This window comes from Manis javanica, chromosome 17, assembly GCF_040802235.1.
Source record: "Manis javanica isolate MJ-LG chromosome 17, MJ_LKY, whole genome shotgun sequence".
NCBI lineage: Eukaryota > Metazoa > Chordata > Mammalia > Pholidota > Manidae > Manis > Manis javanica.
Genome location: NC_133172.1, coordinates 13,060,348 through 13,079,218, shown reverse-complemented (window position 1 = coordinate 13,079,218; position 18,871 = coordinate 13,060,348). Strand labels below are relative to the sequence as shown.

Genomic DNA, 18,871 nt, shown 5'->3' with positions numbered 1-18,871 from the left:
CCGCCTTCCCAGATCCCCACCACCACGCCCCTCTACCTGCCCCTGCCTGCCCCTCTGTCCCCAGATCGAGAAACTCAAGGCGGAACAGAGCAAGCAGCCGCCTACCCCGCTACTGGGACGCAAGTTCTTTGGGGACCCCGCGGAACTGGCGGCCAAAGCGGCGCCCCTGCTACGACCAGGGGGCTATGAGAGGGGCGTGGAGCCGCTGGCCCGCCGGGCCTCGGACACGCTGTCGGCCGAGGTGCGGACCCGGGTGGGATACGTGCGCCAGGAGCTCAAGCCTGAGCGCCTCCAGCCGCGCATCGACCGGCTGCCGGAGGTGCCGGTAAGAGTGGAGCCCACGGCCCTGCCGGCCTCACCGGAGGACGCGGCGGAGACCCCCAGGGCTCCCGCGGCGGCAGAGCAGGTCCGGCCGCGGCCGGAGCCCCAAGAGTCAGCTGATCGTGTGGAGGAGCTGCCAAGGAGGCGGCGGACCGAGCGGCAGGAATCAGCCGATCAATCCGAAGAGGCTGCGAGGAGGCGGCGGCCGGAGCGGCAGGAGTCAGCAGAGCACGAGGCAGCACACAGCCTTACCCTGGGCCGCTACGAGCAGATGGAGCGGCGGCGTGAGCGGCGCGAACGGCGTTTGGAGCGGCAGGAGTCCAGCGAACAAGAGATGCCCACCAGAGGAGACCTAGCCAAGGGGTGAGACCCATGTGCTCAGGGAGTGAGGGAAGGGGGACAAGGAGAACTGGCGCTGCGCAGGCCCAGGAAAGAGGGCTTCCAGGCTCAGACCTGCCTAAGGAAGGAGATACTGTCCTGATACCCATTTTGCAGAGGTGAAAACAGGCTGAAAGAGGGTAGGAGGCCAGTGTCCCACAGCAGCAGTTCTGTTGACGGAAGACAGAGTGCCTTCCTCTAGGTGCAGGTTCTCAGCTGCTGAGGTCTGACCCCTGCATCCAGTCCCCTGAGCGGCCCTGGGCAGGGATTTTGTCCTCCACTAGGCTAATGGCGCAACTACCACCTCTCAGACTGCAGATAAGACCCTTTATCACAGTCTCTCAGTCTTACAAACTGGAGGCTGGTTATCATCTCCATGTTATGGATGGGGCAACGGAGGCAAGTCACACAGCTTGGATGGATGAGCAGGACTGGAACCAAGGCCTTTCAGAATCCAGAGTTAACCAGAGTGCTTTGTGTGATGTATCCAATCAGCTGCATCCCAGAAAAATACCCTGGTTAAATACCTTTGGTCAAATATCATTCTGAGAAAATGATTTTTTGGCTGCTTTTTAATTTTGTATTTCATGAACATTTGCTGAGTGCCCAGTCTGTGTGTGGTATGTGCTGGGGATAGCAGTGACAGAACCAGCCCAGCCGGGCTTTTCATGGGCCTCACGGTCCAGTAAGGGAAACAGACTTGGTCACTGAATAGTGATGACCCAGAATGATTAGGACTGGGATGGGGTAAGTCCAGGGGGCTTGGGAACTCGGTAGGTAAGTGGACCAGTATGTTCAAACAACAGTGTGTTCAAAGGCTTGAAGGCACCAGTTAGCATTTTTCTCTTTGTGCTGCTTAAAACTCAAAGGGGAGGGAGGGAGGTTTTGTCCTGCATTGAGCAGACAAGTCCTGAGCAGCTGTGGTGCGTAAGGCAAACATCTGAGAGAAGCACCTGCAGAAGTGGACAGAGGCCTGGCATCTCAGGCCAGAGGTGGGGCAGCCAGCCAGGCTGGTCCCTGGGAGGAGGCACCCCAGTTCCATTGGGTCTTTCTGCCTCCCCCACCCCCAGGAAGGCCACCCTGGCTGACATTGTGGAGCAGCTGCAGGAGAAAGAGGCAGGCCCAGGGCTTCCTGTTGGGGTAAGTTGAGCCTCAGGATGGGTGCGGGTATGGGGAACCTTCTCTTCAGAGCAGGAGTCAGGATCCCAGAAAGACTATTACCTAGCCCTGCCCCACCCCCACCTGAACCCAGCAGAGACCCTGAGGGGATAGGGAGAGCCCCTAGATGCCTCCCACAATTTGAAAATTTCTCCCTTACAAAGATGAGGTCAGGTACCTAGGAGACTCCTAAAACAGACACACACGGACTCCAGACTCTTCGAACATCTGTCCCAGACAGTCTTTCTCTAGCCCAGTGGGGGTTTCAGATTTCCTCCTCATACACAGCCAGCCACACACACACACACAAGGAATCCCCACATTCCTCCTACAGACAGCTGGGACACCACCTGCCCAAGATTGAGAGGGATTTCAAACCTAGGAGACTTGACAAGACTCACTTCCCAGACCCGGTGGGGTTCCCAAAAGTTGGGTCTCCAGCCCTGAGGTTCCAAGACAGATGGCCCTGCAGACAGATGGGACCCCCAGACCCATGAGTTCCCCCAGACAGATGGCCTCTACACCCCCCTATGGACAGCATCCCTCTCCCCCCTCCCTTCACACAGCCGTCGCTGCCTCAGCCTCGCGAGCTTCCCCCCGGCCGCCTGCCCAACGGGCTTGAGCCGCCGGAGCGGACACCTCGGCCGGACCGGCCGCGGGCGCGCGACCGGCCCAAGCCGCGACGGCGGCCGCGGCCGCGAGAGGGTGGTGAGGGCGGGGGAAGCCGGCGCTCGCGCTCCGCCCCGGCCCAGGGCGGCTCCGCCCCCGCGCCTCCGCCACCGCCCACTCACACAGTGCAGCACGAGGGCTTCCTGCTGCGCAAGCGCGAGCTCGACGCTAATCGCAAGTCGTCCAACCGGTGAGCGTGTGGGTGGGGCTTTGGAAGGCGGGTCCCAAGCTCAGAGTGTCCAATGAGTGAATAGGTGGAACTGACGAGGGGTGGGAGCTAAACTTCAGGGCGTCCAACCGGTGGCGGGGGTGTGCGGGGCCTGACTGGCGAGGCTTGACCTCTAGAAATGAACTGGAGGAGCGGGGCCTGAAGTTAGTGTGTTCGGTGGGTGAGGGGGTGGAGCTTATGTGGGGGCGGGACCTGAAGACAAAGTAATGAAAGTAACTGAAACGCGACCCAGTTGCGTAGCAACAAATTCAGGAGCAAACGAGTTAATAGCAAACCGGATGTGGGGTCCAGTCTAGAGGGTTCCAAAGGCTTGTGAGGTGGAGACTGGAGTGGTCATCCTTGTGTAATGGGTCAACCCTCGAAATTTCAAGTTGGGGGAGGGTCTGAAAAGGGGCGGAGCCCGAACTGTGAGGGCTGGTCTAGAGCGCCGCAAATAGGCCGCCAAATAGGGACCGAACGGTGATGTTTTCCCTCTTGGAATCTATCTCCTGGTTGTCCAATACTTTTTTGTCCAGCTGGGAAGTTGAATCTGGGGAAAGGTGGAGCCAAAAAGGGAATCCCTGGTCCAAGAGCTGAGTGAGGCCTAGATCCAAGATGTAAAATGGGCAGAACAAGTTGAGGTTTTACTTGTAAGATCTGGAGGTAGTCTTTTTTCCTTATGTCAAGGCCAAAGCGGGGATAAACAGGGGCACCGCGCTGTACTTTGCTCTTGGGAAGACTTCCTTCTCTGTTGGGGCTTTGGCTGAAAAGGGAGACAGGAATTCCTCATTCCAGACAGTAGACCAATAGATCTCCCTTCAGGGGATTCTGTGGGGGTGGAGGAGTGGCAAGGAACATGCCCAGACAAAGGCTTATAGAGGAGAAAGCTTAATTCTTGTTTTCAGGTCATTCACTATGGGTGGGGATAAGGAAGGTCAACCCCAGTAGGGGCTCGCCTAGGCAAGGCTTGGTACTGAGGGACTCAGACCCTCCACTCAGCTGAAGAACAGCAATAAGGAAGAGCACCCCAGGAAAATGGTCCAACTAGGGCAAAGGCCCAGGGGGAGGAAGGCTCAGACATATTCAGCTCATGAAAGGTGTTAATGAAGGGTACCCAGGCAGAGTGCTGCAACTCTGCCTTGAGCCCTGTCTCATCATCCCAGGTCGTGGGTGAGCCTGTACTGTGTGCTCAGCAAGGGGGAGCTGGGCTTCTACAAGGACGCCAAGGGCCCATCATCTGGGGGCACACACAGTGGGGAGCCGCTGCTCAGCCTGCACAAAGCCACCAGCGAGGTGGCTAGTGACTACAAGAAAAAGAAGCATGTCTTCAAACTCCAGTGAGCGCCCCCAGTGGGCAAGAGGGAGGGATCCAAAGCCTAGCTTCCCCTTTCCAGCAATACCCTGCTCTCCAGGAGGACAGTTGGTGAATGGGTGGGCCAGGCCCCTGCCCCAGATCCTCCAAGTACTGTGTCCCCTCCTACAGGACCCAGGATGGCAGCGAGTTTTTGCTCCAGGCTAAAGATGAGGTGAGATCTGGTCCTTTCTTTCCTTATTTGGACCTCAGGACCACCTGGTTGGGTAATGGCTCAGGGTGATGGGGCTGTAGCGGAAAGGACAAGCCAGCATTAGTGGGGTTGTACCGGGAAAGGCCACGGGCAGTGGGAGCCCAGAGGAAGTTCCTAACCTAGCTAGGGGCTGGGAGAATCTGGAGGGCCACTTGCCTTGGCCTCCGAGGTGAGGCTGGAAAAATAAGAAGAGTTAGCTAACAAAGGATGATCCAGGTAGAAAAATCCACAAGCACAAAGATCCAGAGGTGCAGAATTGCAGTAACTGTGCTGGGGAACATTCAAGGAGGAAAGTTCCCAGAAAGGTTCCCAGGGACTGGATCTCAAAGGGCATTATGGTACATTTGGAGGAGGTTGGAGTTCGTCCAAAGGGCCCTCAAGAACCCTGGCCAGAGTTTTTGAGCAGGTAAGGCTTATAGTGATACATAAGAAAGATGCTTGGGCTACTGTGTGCAGAGTGGATTGGAGAGGGCAAGAGTGGAGGTGTGGAGCCCAGCAGGTAGCCAAGGCAGCAACCCAAGCCAGAGGGCACAAGGCTTGACCAGGGCAGGCCTGTGGGGGAGGGGAAGAGAAGGTAGGTGAAGAGAGAGAGGAATGTGAGTGGACCTTGGGTCTGGGCCTTAAAGGGAGAGGTCAGGGGAGGGGCAGGCATGGAGGTGGTTTGATGAGATGTTGAAAATAGCATTTGTTATCTCATTTATCCTAATGAGACTATGAAATGGCTTTTATTCTCTCCATGCCTCCTCAACTAATCTTAAAATCTTTTCATCATAGGTTTATTGTGAGAATTAAATAAATTGATACATACACAATACTTACAGGGCCTGGTAAATGTCAATGTTTTTTACCTGTCTGCTAATATTATTGGTTTTTATCTCTATAGTGAGAATTATATAATTATATCATGCTATTGCATAGGATGAAGTGAATTATCTGTGATAGTGCTTAGGATGGAGTCTGACCAGCACATACTAAGTACCATATACTTTGCATTATTATTATAACCCCATTTAATAGATAAGGAAACTGAAGTTCAGAGAGGACAGTCTGATTCCAGACTCATCTATTTCTCAGTCTCCTTTCTTCAAAATACAGACTCTGTGCCATTTCCCTCTCCAGGAGGAGATGAATGGCTGGCTGGAGGCTGTGGCTGCCTCAGTCGGGGAACACGCTGAGATTGCCCGCTGGGGCCAGACACTACCCACCACCTCGTCCACAGACGAGGGCAACCCCAAGCGGGAGGCTGGGGACCGCAGGGCCAGCGGGCGCCGGAAGTGACTTCCCGCGAGGCCCGACGCACCTCTCCGCCCTTCCTCTGCACTGTGGGCACAAAGACACTTTCTTTTGCGCAGGGGCGGGAACCCCTAGTTCCACCAACACTGCGGATGCGCCATGACGGGCATTGGAAAGGAGGGGACTTCTCCTGCACCCCAAGAAGTGGTGGGGGGATTGCTGCCCCTATAGCCATATCTCGGCCCCTTCCTGCTCGCCACCCCTACCCCAGGTGCTGGGGCCCCATTATTTTTATGCAATAACTGAGTTGAGGGGGTGGGTAAGGGGCCAGTTGAGCCAAGCCCCCTGCCCATCCCCAGATCCTGCCCCAAGAAGCTGGGGTGGTAGGGGCGATAATTTCTGCCCCCCTCTCCACCCTAAGGATGGGCACGGGGGCGCTGGTGAGGTCCCCTGGACCATCCAGGGTGCTAGGGGGTGGGGAGGGGACGCCCCCTCCCCGCCTTTACCTCACTTCCAATGCTGCCTTGATCTCTGTCTGGGAAGGAGGAGTGAAGGGGTCCTAGTCTCCACACTCCGCCATCTCAGAGCCATGCGGTAAATTCCTGACTTAGTTTATTTTTGCAAAACGTCGACCTCCTCCTCCCCCGCCCGCATCAGCGAAGGCTTTTAATGGGAGGGACGTCAAAGCTCAAAACTGTCTTCCTCTCTCCTCCCCCCTCCAGCTGTAAATGCCACTTCGTGAGGGGAGGGGCGAGGGGAAGCCCTCCCCCTGCATGCTTCTGGCTGGAGCACCTCCTTGGGGAGTGGGGGAATCGGGTTGTGAGCAGCCCCCATGGCCGCCAGGAGAAGTCGCCGGGGCCTGGGGGTGTGGGACGGTGTGACAGGCGCGCACACTGTATGTACCTATAATAAAATCTTCGCTTTGACGGTCTGTGCTGGTTTGTTCGCGTTTCTTGAGCTGTGCCCGAGGATGGGGGTGGAGGGGTGGCGAGACTGGCTGCGAGAACATTTAGATGACGCCCTTGGCGTGGACTACTTTCAACCTCTAAACACGGGCCCCCGACGAAGCACCTAGGAGGGATTCCTAAAATGGGAACCCCAGAGGGATGGAGGGATGTTTTGTTGCCACTGCTAACTAAACTTCCCCAAAGGGCCCGGCAAATCCGCCCCGTCCAGGACAGGAAAGGCAGGCCCCTTTAAGGAGGCGGAGAATTTAACTGCGACGTTAAGCGCTTTGTCCAATCGCCGTCCGCTCCTGGAGTCTCCGGTCCAATGAGCACGCGGTGGGGGCTGGGTCCCAGTGCACACCCGGAAGCGGGTACGGGCCGGCGGGCTCGCCTGGGGACCATGGCAGCCGTGGCGTCTGCGGCTGATGGGGTTCCAGGTCGGGGTCCTCCCGCGGAAGTGATTCATCTGAACGTGGGAGGCAAAAGGTGAGTGTAGGAGACTCGAGCCCCCCTCATCGGGGGCGGGGAACTGGGTGGGAGTACCCGCCTCTCTCGGGGGGAATCCCTGTCCATCAAAGATTGCTCCGCCTCCCGCTGCAGGCGCGGGAGCCTGGACCAGCGCCGTGGGAGAAAGGGAATTCACCCTGTGCTAGGGTAGGAGGCGGCATTCCTCACCCTCCAACCATCATCTCGTGTCTGCTCACTTTCCCCGCACAGATTCAGTACCTCCCGCCAGACTCTCACCTGGATCCCAGACTCCTTCTTCTCCAGGTGATTGGGAGAGCGAGTTTGGGGTGTGGGGGAGAAGGTATGGGGAGACCTAATTTCCCCCTGCCCCACCCCGAACACACACCCCGGCCTGTGACACCTGCTCTGCGTCCCCTTCCTGCAGTCTTCTAAGCGGACGCATCTCGACACTGAAAGATGAGACCGGAGCCGTGAGTAGCCCTAGAGCTGAAAGGGGCGGCGGGTAGAAGGGGAGACAGGGCCCCTACTCACCCCGGCTCTTTGCCCCATGCATCCCTCTGTCCCCTTACCCGCAGATCTTCATCGACAGGGACCCCACCGTCTTTGCCCCCATCCTCAACTTCCTGCGCACCAAAGAGTTGGACCCCAGGTTGGCATGGAAGATAAAGAGGCATCCCCCACCGTCTTCACCTCCTGAGGAAGTCTCCCCTTCCTCTTAGAACATTCATTTAAGCTCCTTGATTATATTTAAATTATGCGTCTTTAGAATTCCCCTCAAACACACGCACATTTCCCGTATCATCATTCTGGTCAAAATTTGCTACATCTTGGGATTCTCTGTGCAGTTTCAAAAACTTCCTCCTCAGAATTCTCTGCCCACTCCCACTCCCCAGACTCTGACTCCTAGTCAATTCTGCTACTCAGGGGTGTCCACGGTTCCAGCCTCCTCCACGAAGCCCAGTTCTATGGGCTCACTCCTCTGGGTAAGTGGGGCCCCATCAGCATCGTCATTGCACAGAACACCAGCTCCCTAGTGAAGCTCTGTCTTCCCTCTCTCTCCTGGAAGAAGGTTGGGTTAGAACTGAGAGCACTAGATTTGATCCTGGGTCTCAGGAGAGTGGTAGTATTCTGTAAAGAGAGAGTTGAGGGAGGGGAAAAGGATCTGCCTCAGTATCCTACAAGTCCCAGTCTTCAAGTCCTTCTGCCTCAGTTCGTCGTCTGCAGCTTCGGGAGGAGTTGGATCGATCTTCTTGCGGAAATGTCCTCTTCAACGGTTACCTGCCGCCACCAGGTGGGCACTACTAAGGAGTGCAGGGGAGGGAGGGTGTACTAAAGACTACATTTCCCATAAGGCTGCAGCCCTTGGGTGCCTGTAATGTGAACCCTGAGACTTTATGTTAGTGGCAGTATATGTTGGGTGCTTGGACTGATGCTTGGAAAGGAAATAAGAAAGACCATTTCCAATGAGGCAGTGAGCCAGCTAGCTCCCTTGAAGCTCAGAAGCATGCCTTAGAGCCTCACGGGAGCTATAGTCCAGGTTTAATTTACTGTGGGGAAGCTTAGGAAGAACTGGGGTCCTTTGCATGGAGGTGAGAAATATTAAAGAGAACTTACTGACTGTAATGTCCATGGCATCTTGGAGCAGCCAGTCCACTGGGCATGGAAAATATGCTCCAGTAGCTATTGAGAACTGTAGTCCACCAGGCTTTGCTGACTGGTAGAAGGAACAGAAGCGGGAAGCTCAATTTATGGCTTTATTTCCCTAACGTAAGTCAATACCTACAGCCTTCATGAAGTGTGCCAAATATGAAGACCTATGCTATTTACTTAGTTTTGCCTTGTTTTTTAAAAAGAAATCATTTTAAATAGAATCTTCCTATCACTACCTTTATACTATAAACAAGTAAACATGAAAATAATACCCAAATGTAACAGTGTGATTAAACTCTGGCTAGATGCTGTCGCCTGCCATATGGACAGGCTCCCATTTCTGAAACAGAAGGATTAGCACATATTGGAGAACATCACTAGAAGGCAGCAGCAAACTGATTCTTTCTTTGATGGGCTCAGAAGAACTTAAAAGGGAGTGACTTGCAATGTGATTGAGTGTCATTTAACTCCATGTCCCTACACCACCTAAAATCTTTTGCCTGAGACTATGCAAATCAGTGGCGGAAAATCAGTGGCATATTTTAAAGCACTTGCAATATGGCAATTATTACAATTACTGTCGCTGTGCCCCTTCTGCCTGCCATAGTGTTCCCAGTGAAGCGGCGGAACCGACATAGCCTGGTGGGGCCCCAGCAAGCAGGGGGACGCCCAGCTCCTGTTCGACGGAGCAACACGATGCCCCCCAACCTGGGCAATGCAGGGCTGCTGGGACGAATGCTAGATGAGAAAGCCCCACTCTCCCCATCAGGTACATTTCTGTCTCCTTGGAGGCTGGGCAGCTAGTCGGGTCCCTGTGACCCTGCCTTGATCCCTGCTCTTCCCCTCAAGGGCCACCAGAGGAGCCAGGGATGGTGCGTCTGGTGTGTGGACATCACAACTGGATCGCTGTGGCCTATACGCAGTTTGTTGTCTGCTACAGGTGCTTTAAGGAGGGTGGTGGTGGGAGGCTTTGAGCCCTGTTGATGGGGATGGCTTGGAGTGAGAGTTGATGATGTCCCCCAACTCTCTAGGCTGAAGGAAGCCTCTGGCTGGCAGTTGGTGTTTTCCAGTCCCCGTCTGGACTGGCCCATTGAGCGACTGGCACTCACAGCTCGGGTGCTTGGTGGGGCTTTGGGGGATCACGACAAGATGGTGGCAGCAGCCACAGGCAGTGAGATCCTGCTTTGGGCTCTGCAGGCAGAAGGTGGTGCCTCCGAGATAGGTATGGCACCAGCCTTTTTCCAGAACTCTCTGCCCTTTAGAATTCTATTCCAACCCATGGTCTGTTAGTATTCTCTACCCCATTAGAATTCTCTGGCCTGTTAAAATAAATTACCCCATGTAATTCTTATACCCACAAGAATTCTTTGCATTATTAGGATTCTCTAATCCTTTAGAATTCCATATCCTGTTAGAATTCTTTGGCCTGGTAGAAAAATCCAACCACATACAGTTCTCTTCTCCATCAGAACCCAGGGCAGTGAGTTCTGACAGAGGAGAGAATTGTTAGATCTCTTTGCTTTGGAGCCAGTAGAATCCCAGAGCCTTATAATGTGTTCCCATAAGAAATCTCTGACTTCTTAGGAAATCGTTCCCTAACAAATCTCAACCCTCATGAGAATCCTCTGCCACTGATAGTTTTTGCCTTGTTGAAAATCTCAACTGTGTTAGAATTCTATGGCCCCTTAGAGCCCCACGCCCCATAAGTCATTGTACTCGTCTGTAACTCCTGCTGGAATCCTCTGTCCGGTAAAGATCCCATGGCCCGATCGAATTCTCTTCCCTTGGAGTTCTTCTTGCCACCTTCTTCTCTGCCCATGAAGTGGGGTCCTGACTGGGAACTCTGTACCTTCTGCAGGGGTCTTCCACCTGGGGGTGCCTGTGGAGGCCTTATTCTTCGTGGGGAACCAGCTCATTGCCACAAGTCACACGGGGCGCATTGGAGTGTGGAATGCTGTCACCAAGCACTGGCAGGTCAGTGTGCTGGCCCTCCTGGCTGTCTCTTTCCCGGGTGTCCAGATTATACAGACCCATAGAGGACGTCCTTTCTGCCCCACCCCACCTGGAAACAGCCAAGAACCCAGCAGTGGGTTCTCTGCTGGGGCCAGATCCGGTGGGGATAGAGTGGTGGTAAAAGCCTAATGACCATCAAGGATCCTGCAAGGGGGCTGCCGAGCTGACATGATGGTTGGGTGGGTTCGGAAAGGAGAGATGATTCTCTGGGCACTGGATTGGGAGCAGGTGAGGGAGAGAGTGGAGGAGGCTAAAATCCAGTGAGAGACGTGCAAATGTCCGTCATTCTCTCTTTACCTACCCCAAGCCATGTCCAAAATATGAAACGACATGTGCACTGTTGTTTTTTCCTGCTAAAGTGTGAGGGTGAGTTCTAAAATAGAGGGCAGGGCATGACCAGAAGAGGTGCTACTGACGCTGAGCGGGACTCACCGGTTAAAGCCTGTCCTGCCCTACTCTGTCCCCAGGTTCAGGAGGTGCAGCCCATCACCAGTTATGATGCAGCAGGCTCCTTCCTCCTCCTGGGCTGCAACAATGGCTCCATCTACTACGTGGGTGAGCAGCAGTGGGCAGCCCAGGTGCCTGAGTGCCTCCCCGGGGAAGAGGGAAAGGAAGGGGTGGCTAGGACATCTTGAACACACCGGCTCTCCCCTCCCTGCCCGCCCCCAGATGTGCAGAAGTTCCCCCTGCGCATGAAGGACAATGACCTCCTTGTCAGTGAGCTCTACCGGGACCCTGCAGAGGATGGGGTCACAGCTCTCAGCGTCTACCTCACCCCCAAGACCAGTAAGTTATGACTCAGCTTCCCCTATGCCATCAGCAGCCAGCCTTAGCCAGTAGCTTTCTCCCCACTGCCATGGAGCATGACTTAAGATTTACTGGGAGGTGGACAGGCTTAACTCTCACTTAGTCATTCAACAATCACTTAGGGGAAACCGCTTGTACATAAGCATTGTTCTAGGCACCGGACAGTAGCAGGTCTCTTCTCCAGGGACAGAATTGGCCACTAGTAGTTCATCTTTGTATTTCTTTCCCAGCTCTGCAATTAGGGCATGGTGCTTGCCTGCTTGTAAACCAAAGGATGTGTGTTTTTACAGCAGATAAAGCTGACTTCTCTCACTTGGAACAGTTTTTTTTTTGTTTGTTTTCTTGACCTCAAATGTGGAGAAATAGGTTAATTTTTGTTTTTGTTGAGATACAATTCCCATGCCATGAAATTCACCATTTTAAAGGGTACAATTTAGTGATTTTTCATAGATTCACAGGTTGTGCAACCATCGCTACTATCTAATTTCCAGAACATGATTTTTGCCACCCTAAAAAGAAATCTACTTCCTGTCTCTATGGATTTGCCTATTCTAGATATTTCATGCAAATGGAATTATGGCTTTTTTCAGTTACCGTAATGATTAATTATTTGTTTTTTAATGGTTAGTGCTTTCTGGATCTTAAGATATCTTTGCTACCCCCAGGTTGTGAAGACTTTCCTCTGTGTTTTCTCCTAGAAGCTTTTAAACATAGGCCTCTGCTCCATTTCAAATTAACTTTTATCTATGGTGTGAGGTAAGGGTCGTGGGATACTTTTTTTCTAGTGGAAGTAAATTTATAACCGAACTTCACAGCATGTCATCACCTTTCTCCCACATAAGGCCCCTTTCTTATTTCTTTTACTTATTCCTTTCCTCTCCACCCCGTGCCACTATTCTGTCATGTTTTAACATTTATCTTTTCATTTGTATATGTCCTTAAAAATGGGGATGGTGGACAGGTTTTTAAACATGTATAAATGGTTTGGGGCATGTATCTTAGCTGTGTTCCTTTGTCCCACTGCCCTGGGTTCATGTCCTTCAGGTAAGTATGCATAACCCTAACCCATTGCTTTTTTGACAGCACAAAATAGTAAATCCATATTTGACCTACACACATTCCTGAAGATGGTCCATTAAGTTTCTGACAGTTGCAAAAGAACTTTTCCCCCTGTGGAATGCTGGTGAGGGTGAGGAGTCCCTCACACACACTGGGCTGTATTGTCCTGTTTTTTTTTTGTATGCCTGTCTGTCTGCTTATATGTCTGTCTGTCTATATGTCTCTGCATTTTCTGTCTTTCTCTCTAACTCCATCTCTCTCTATGTCTGTCTCTTCCTATGACTCAGTTTCTCAGTTCCCTATGTCTTCCTGTTTCTCTCTTTTCTCATCTCTCTTCCCTCTCTTATTAGCTCTGTCTCTCTCTGTCTTAATTGCTGTCTCTGGTCTCTAAATTGCTGCCTCTGATCTGGCCCTTTGTCTCCCTATTCCTGCATTTCCCACATCTCACCATCTTGCTGTTCTCACCTCTCCCTCTCTCCTTGCTGTCTCTGTTCTCTGTCTTTCTATGCCTTGGTTTCTTTGTCTCTGCCACCCAGTCCCTCTCCAAGTCCTCTATCTCTCACCAGGTGACAGTGGGAACTGGATCGAGATTGCCTATGGCACCAGCTCAGGGGGCGTGCGGGTCATCGTGCAGCACCCTGAGACCGTGGGCTCGGGGCCACAGCTCTTCCAGACCTTCACTGTGCACCGCAGCCCTGTCACCAAGATCATGCTGTCAGAGAAGCATCTCATCTCAGGTGTGCCATGCAGGCTGCCCCCATGCCTGTCTCCCTGCAGGGGAGATGGCTGAGGCGGGAGCATGAAACCAGGTGGATGAGGGTTTTTACTGGGGAGGTACGACATGTGCAGGGAGCGACCTCTCCAGGGGAGAGAATTTTGACCTGGGACAATAATTGCAGAAGTGCAAGAATACTGTAAAGGGGAGAAGTCTAAGGGGGAGTGAGTAATTCATTGATTCAGCAAACATTAATAGAGCACCTACTGTGTGCCAGGTACGGGATACAGTGATGAGCAAGATAGGCCAAGCCTCTACCCTTGTGGAGCCGATGTTCTTGTGGGGATGGCAGACTATAAATATAAATGTAAATCACTAGCGGTCAATAATGAGGACCATGAATAAAAATGGAGCTGTGTGAGTGGCTAGACAGTGTTGGGGTCACTAAAGAGTGTGGCTCCAAGGGCCTTTCTGAGGAATGAGCTTTGAGCAGAAGTGAAGGGACGAGCAATGTAGACTGGTGGGGACAAGCATTCCAGGCAGAGGGAACAGGCACTGCAGTGGCTCTGAGGTGTGGGGATGTTGGCTGTGTCTGAGGGAGCCCCCTGTGCCTGGAGTGGAGTGGGTGATGGGGAGGCTGAGAGAGGGTGGGACCAGGTCAGTGGTACCTTGTAAGTGATGGAGAAGAACATGTCCTTGACCCTGACTGAGATGGTGCCACTTGCGGGCTGTGACCTGATGTGGGTTCACAGGGTCCCTCTGGCTGCATGTGGGGCAGACCGTGGTGGCAGGAGGGGAGCAGGGAGTCCAGGGAGGAGGCAGCAGCAGTGGTCCAGGCAGGAGATGAGACGGACAGGACCAGGGTGGGGACAGTGACAACAGTAAGGTGAGATTAGGCTCTGGAACAATTTTGGAGGCAGAGCCCGTAGGATTGTTGGCCACTTGCAGTTCTGGGGAAGAGAGGGGCCTGAATCCCGACCCCTTTGGAAGGGATCATCCTGTGGGTCATGCTGGGGCACAGGAAGGTCAGCAGTGGTGTTACCACGAGGGGCCTGACCTGCTGCTGTGTCCGCTCCTCAGTCTGTGCTGACAACAACCACGTGCGGACCTGGTCTGTGACTCGCTTCCGAGGCATGATTTCCACCCAGCCTGGCTCCACCCCGCTCGCTTCCTTCAAGATCCTGGCGCTGGAATCGGCCGATGGGCATGGTGGCTGCAGTGCCGGCAATGACATCGGTGCCTGCTGGCTCGTGGCCCCCCATGCAGGACCCTGCCTGACCCCCAAATGGCTCCACTGGCCCCTTACCTGAGCCCTGTAGACCTCTCCTGACCCACCCAGCTGACCAGGTTGACTCCACTATGTGCCGCCCAACCCCTGTTGACTTCCATTTACTCCCAGAACCCCAGTTGAATTGACACCCCCTGCTGACCCCTGCTGACTGCCACCTGACCCAGGACCCTCCCTTGTCCCTGATGTGCCTGAACTCCATTGTCTGTTGCTGACCCCAACTTTCTCTGCCCCTGCCCAACTCCAGCAACCTGGGAATGGGGACTGAGTCCTGGGAGGGGGTTCATCCATGGGGAGGGGGTGGAACCTTGGGGCCTGGAGGTTCTAGGGACCCCAGGTGGCCTTGACCTTATCCCTTCCTGTCCCAGGCCCCTATGGTGAGCGGGATGACCAGCAGGTATTCATTCAGAAGGTGGTGCCAAGTGCCAGCCAACTCTTCGTACGTCTTTCATCAACTGGCCAGCGGTGAGGACCGTCCTGTCAATGGGGAGGGTGGTCAGAGGTGAAGGCAAGATACCCACTGGGTCACAGAGGGCTGAGGGGTCTCAGCCAAGCAGTACTGAAGCTGCAGCGGCTGGGAGGGAGCGCGAGTCTGGTTCTAGATTTGGGGGCTGGAAGTGTCGGGGGTGTGGCAGATATGAAGGGTAACAGGGTGAAGCTGGAGAAAGCCTGGGACCTCAGACAGTCCCAAGTGAAGTCAGGGCCAGGGCGGGGGCACAGGGAGCTGGCAGAATGCGGACACAGTACTGGCTCCAACCTGGGACGCAGTCCCAGAGGGTTTTCTTGAAGAGGGAGCTCTGAGCAGAGACCTTAAGGTAAATCAGAAGGAGCAGAAGAAAGAAGGGTGGGGCAAGGGTGTGACAGGCCACCGGATAGGTGTGCAGAGGCTGGAGCTGCAATATAAGGTACCCAGGGAGGGGGCTGAAGCCAGAATAGGAGGTGAGAAATGGGCGGCAGAGGGGGTGGCCTGTCAGCTGCCCGGGAGAGCTGCGACTGCTCTGAGTGCACCGGGAGCGTGGGCGCCGTGAGGAGCCAGGAGCCAGGGAGGAGGCTGGGAAGGTGCTTGGCTGGGGCAGGCAGGGTGTGACAGGGCCAAAAGGAGGGGAGAAGGGGCCGTGGGACAGATGCAGGAAGGTGAGGGGTGATAGGAGGTGAGGGAGGCCCCCAGGATGTCTCAGCCCTTCCCAGAGGTGGGGACGGGAGCAGAACAGATGTGGGGGAGAGTCACACTGGGGACACATGGTGGGTGTGCCGGTGGACATCAGGAGGCAGCCATGGCTCGAGAGAACAGACCGGGAAGGATGAAACAGCCGGGGCCAGTCACTGGAAAGGGGGGACGGGGTGAGGGGTGAGGGGGACGGGCCAGGCCCCTGGGCAGCCAGGGTGACTCCTGCACCCTCCCTGTCAGGGTGTGCTCGGTGCGCTCTGTGGACGGCTCGCCCACCACCGCCTTCACGGTGCTCGAGTGTGAGGGCTCCCGGCGGCTTGGCTCTCGGCCCCGGCGCTACCTGCTGACCGGCCAGGCCAACGGCAGCCTGGCCATGTGGGACCTGACCACCGCCATGGATGGTCTCGGCCAGACCCCTGGTATGCCCCACCTCAGTTTCATCCCAAGCCCCACAGACAGCTTGAATCCTTCACCACAGCCTCCATCATCAAGGTCCCCCTCCCCATGCCCTTGCCCTCTGACCTCTTTTTCTGCCCTCCAACCCTTCCTTGCCCAAGCTTTCCAACCCCCTCTCCCTTAGCTTCTGACCCCGTCCCTTGACTTCTGCATCTTTTCTCCTATCCTGACCTCAATCCTTGTACCTGCCCTTTGGCCCTGACCCTGCGTCCTTGCCCCCCAGCAGGTGGCCTGACCGAGGAAGAGCTGATGCAACAGCTGGAGCAGTGTGAGCTCACCCCACTGGCGTCCTCCCGGGGCTCTCTCCCCAGCCCCTCACCCCGTACCTCTCTCATCAGGTAGGCATGACTCCGCTTCCCCTTTGGTGCAGTGGGGGAGAGAGCAGAATATGGTGTCCTTAGGGGGTGGGGGAGCAGGCCAGCTGCCCCATGATGATCTGCACTGACACTTGTCATCGTCTCAGCCTCCACTCAGCCTCCAGCAACACCTCCCTGTCTGGCCACCGTGGGAGCCCGAGCCCCCCACAGGCTGAGGCCCGGCGCCGTGGGGGAGGCAGCTTTGTGGAACGCTGCCAGGAACTGGTGCGGAGTGGGCCAGAGCCCCGGCGGCCACCAACACCTGCCCCCCGGCCCTCCGCGACTCTTGGGGCTCCCCTCACACCCCCCAAGATGAAGCTCAATGAAACATCCTTCTAACACAGCTGCCATGGTGCCTTTGGGTACCCAGCTTCTGGGGGACTCAGGTGCCTCTGCACTTCCTGTCAGGACCCTGGGTTCAGGGCCAGGGCCTACTTGGAGTGGTCAGTGTTACTAGGCCCCCATTATCCCCCTTTTCTGAAGCCAAAGGCACCCTCTCCTAATAAAGTTCTCACTGCCAACACCTTGATTATGTTCTTAAAGGGTTTTGTGACCCCCAGGGAAAGGGTGGGAGAAATGTGGGGACTGACTAGGTCCCTGGCTGTAGATTCAGGAACATCTGTCTTCCCTGGTTTAAGCAAAGAAGGGGAATGTATTGGTTTACACCTGGCTTCAGGCACAGTTGGATCCAGGGGTTCAAAAACTCATCTATGATGTCTCTCCATCTTTTGGCTTTGCTTTCCTCTGGGATACATTATTCTCACACAGGTTTTCCCCTCTGTGTGCCAAGATGACTTCAAGTAGCTCCTCCACTTCTCTCTTTAGCAGCAGCAAAAATCACAGGACTGATTCTCCCTGGTTTGAATTGTGTCAGGTGGCCATCCCTGAACCAATCATTATGGCCAGTGATGAAAGCCTTCCATTGTTCCAGGGATCATGCGGCCTGAGAAGCCAAGAGGTGAGGTCAGCCCTGTGTTGACAGGAGTAGTTCCTGAAAGGTAAATCAGGGTACTATTACTACAAGCAGAGATGAATGGTGAAGCACAGATGTTGGCCTCATGATTGCCACTTCCTTGACATTTGTATCCCAAACCTCACCACTGCAAACATCTTGCCCACTCCCAGGCTACCATCTTTCATCTCTTGCCTGCCCACACCAGAGAGTATATGTCGGACTGGTGCAATTCACCGCAGCCTGCTATCCATGGGATTTTTTTTCTCATAATAATGCCTATTCTTATGGCAACTCCTAAGGGAAGATTTCTGCATCTTTTCCTTGGGCCAATGAGGAGGACAGAAAGTGGGCCAGACCAGGAACAAGGGATTTTAGAATATACTCATCCTAGAATTCCAGAGTTTCTGGAATGCCATAGCTTCTTAACATGGTGGAGAGGGGTCTAAAATGCCAGAGAATCTAGAACATAGGAATACTCTAGAATGCTAGTGGCTGAACAATATTAGGGTTCTGCTCGCACATCAGAGAATCCAGACTATAGAAATTTCTCGACAGAAGGACCTGAAAAATCAATGATTCTAGAATGGGAGAGTATTCTGATATGCCCAAGAATCTATACCAGTGGGAATATTTTGCATGCCAGGTGATCTAGAACACAGGATTATAAAACACACAGGAATCTGGATTACTAGGAAAACTAGAGCATAAGAGTATTCTGGAATGTCAGCCCTTCTAGATCACTAGTCGGTTTGTGAAATGGGTTCATTCCAAGAAACCCATAAAACCCATAATAGAAGGGGGTTCTGGATTGTCACAGAATCTAGAACATGAATGGGAGGCCTAAAATGTGTTTTATTTTAAAACATTAGTGTTCTGGGTTTGTGAATCTCAAACTCCAGAAGTATTTTTACATGCCACAGCACTCAGAACACCAGGGATGTTTAAATGTTAGGAAACCTAAAACATAGGAAGGGATTGGAATGTCAGGGAATCTAGAATATGAAGATGTTCTGTAACACAGATCTAGAATATTGAGAGGATTTTCCCCCCATGCCAGAGAATACAGAACACTTGTCTTCCTGGAATGCTGGTGATTCTAGAATGGAAGAGAATGTCAGAAAATCTAGAACACCAAAGAGATTTGTTTCTTTATTAACACCGCAGAGATAAAACAGCATAAGAGCACACAATGGGAGAAAGCTTCTGGAATGCCATGGCTCTAGCACTCTGAGGGATTCTGTAGGGTTGAGATCAGATCAGGATCCAAGGAGTGCCATAGAAACGACTCTTGGAGATAATGGCACTGCTAGGGAGGGATTGGGAGCTGGGGACTCCAAATTCTGGGAGGAGGGGAAGCCGACGCCATCCCCGGAAGTTGCAGTGGTGAGCCAGAGGCTGTTGCCTAGCAACGAGCATTAAAGATGCCCTGGATCCCAGACAGAAGGGAGAAATTTCGG

The 18,871-nt window shown here is 53.8% G+C and overlaps 2 protein-coding genes across 7 annotated transcripts in view; both read left to right on the top strand.

Moving 5' to 3' along the window:
* SPTBN4 (spectrin beta, non-erythrocytic 4) overlaps positions 1 to 6,641 on the top strand; it is a 67,977-nt gene extending 61,336 nt beyond the window's left edge. The window contains exons 32-37 of one of the 3 annotated variants that reach the window (XM_037013952.2): positions 65 to 684; positions 1,770 to 1,839; positions 2,424 to 2,716; positions 3,898 to 4,071; positions 4,218 to 4,260; positions 5,419 to 6,641. In XM_037013952.2, coding sequence (XP_036869847.2) covers positions 65 to 684; positions 1,770 to 1,839; positions 2,424 to 2,716; positions 3,898 to 4,071; positions 4,218 to 4,260; positions 5,419 to 5,577 — 1,359 coding nt within the window. In that variant the 3' untranslated portion in view covers positions 5,578 to 6,641. Of the gene's footprint in view, positions 1 to 64; positions 685 to 1,017; positions 1,235 to 1,769; positions 1,840 to 2,423; positions 2,717 to 3,897; positions 4,072 to 4,217; positions 4,261 to 5,418 lie in introns of those variants that run through there. The other 2 variants (XM_037013953.2, XM_073226173.1) reach the window with 2 other exon arrangements.
* Positions 6,642 to 6,835: 194 nt separating this feature from the next.
* SHKBP1 (SH3KBP1 binding protein 1) lies at positions 6,836 to 16,988 on the top strand. 4 transcript variants are annotated; one of them, XM_017672645.3, is made up of 18 exons: positions 6,836 to 6,965; positions 7,197 to 7,250; positions 7,372 to 7,417; positions 7,523 to 7,596; positions 7,872 to 7,930; positions 8,158 to 8,238; positions 9,205 to 9,366; positions 9,447 to 9,537; positions 9,629 to 9,819; positions 10,456 to 10,571; positions 11,078 to 11,165; positions 11,280 to 11,396; positions 13,043 to 13,213; positions 14,272 to 14,427; positions 14,848 to 14,944; positions 15,888 to 16,066; positions 16,330 to 16,441; positions 16,567 to 16,988. In XM_017672645.3, exons 1-18 carry the CDS (start codon positions 6,880 to 6,882, stop codon positions 16,796 to 16,798), a joined length of 2,112 nt encoding a protein of 703 aa, XP_017528134.1. In that variant the 5' UTR covers positions 6,836 to 6,879; the 3' UTR covers positions 16,799 to 16,988. The 4 variants fall into 4 exon arrangements, with proteins under 4 accessions (XP_017528134.1, XP_017528133.1, XP_017528136.1 ...); XM_017672644.3 differs by having other exon boundaries at positions 16,327 to 16,441; XM_017672647.2 differs by having other exon boundaries at positions 6,849 to 6,965; positions 8,172 to 8,238; positions 16,327 to 16,441.
* Positions 16,989 to 18,871: the final 1,883 nt, after the last annotated feature.

What these genes read in the sequence shown, in the direction of transcription:
- SHKBP1 (XM_017672644.3), top strand. Translation starts at nt 6,880, where the DNA reads ATGGCAGCCGTGGCGTCTGCGGCTGATGGGGTTCCAGGTCGGGGTCCT. An exon ending in AGGTGGTGCCTCCGAGATAG is followed by an intron (nt 9,820 to 10,455) that starts GTATGGCACCAG and finishes TACCTTCTGCAG; the next exon opens with GGGTCTTCCACCTGGGGGTG. An exon ending in TGGTCTCGGCCAGACCCCTG is followed by an intron (nt 16,067 to 16,326) that starts GTATGCCCCACC and finishes CTTGCCCCCCAG; the next exon opens with CAGGTGGCCTGACCGAGGAA.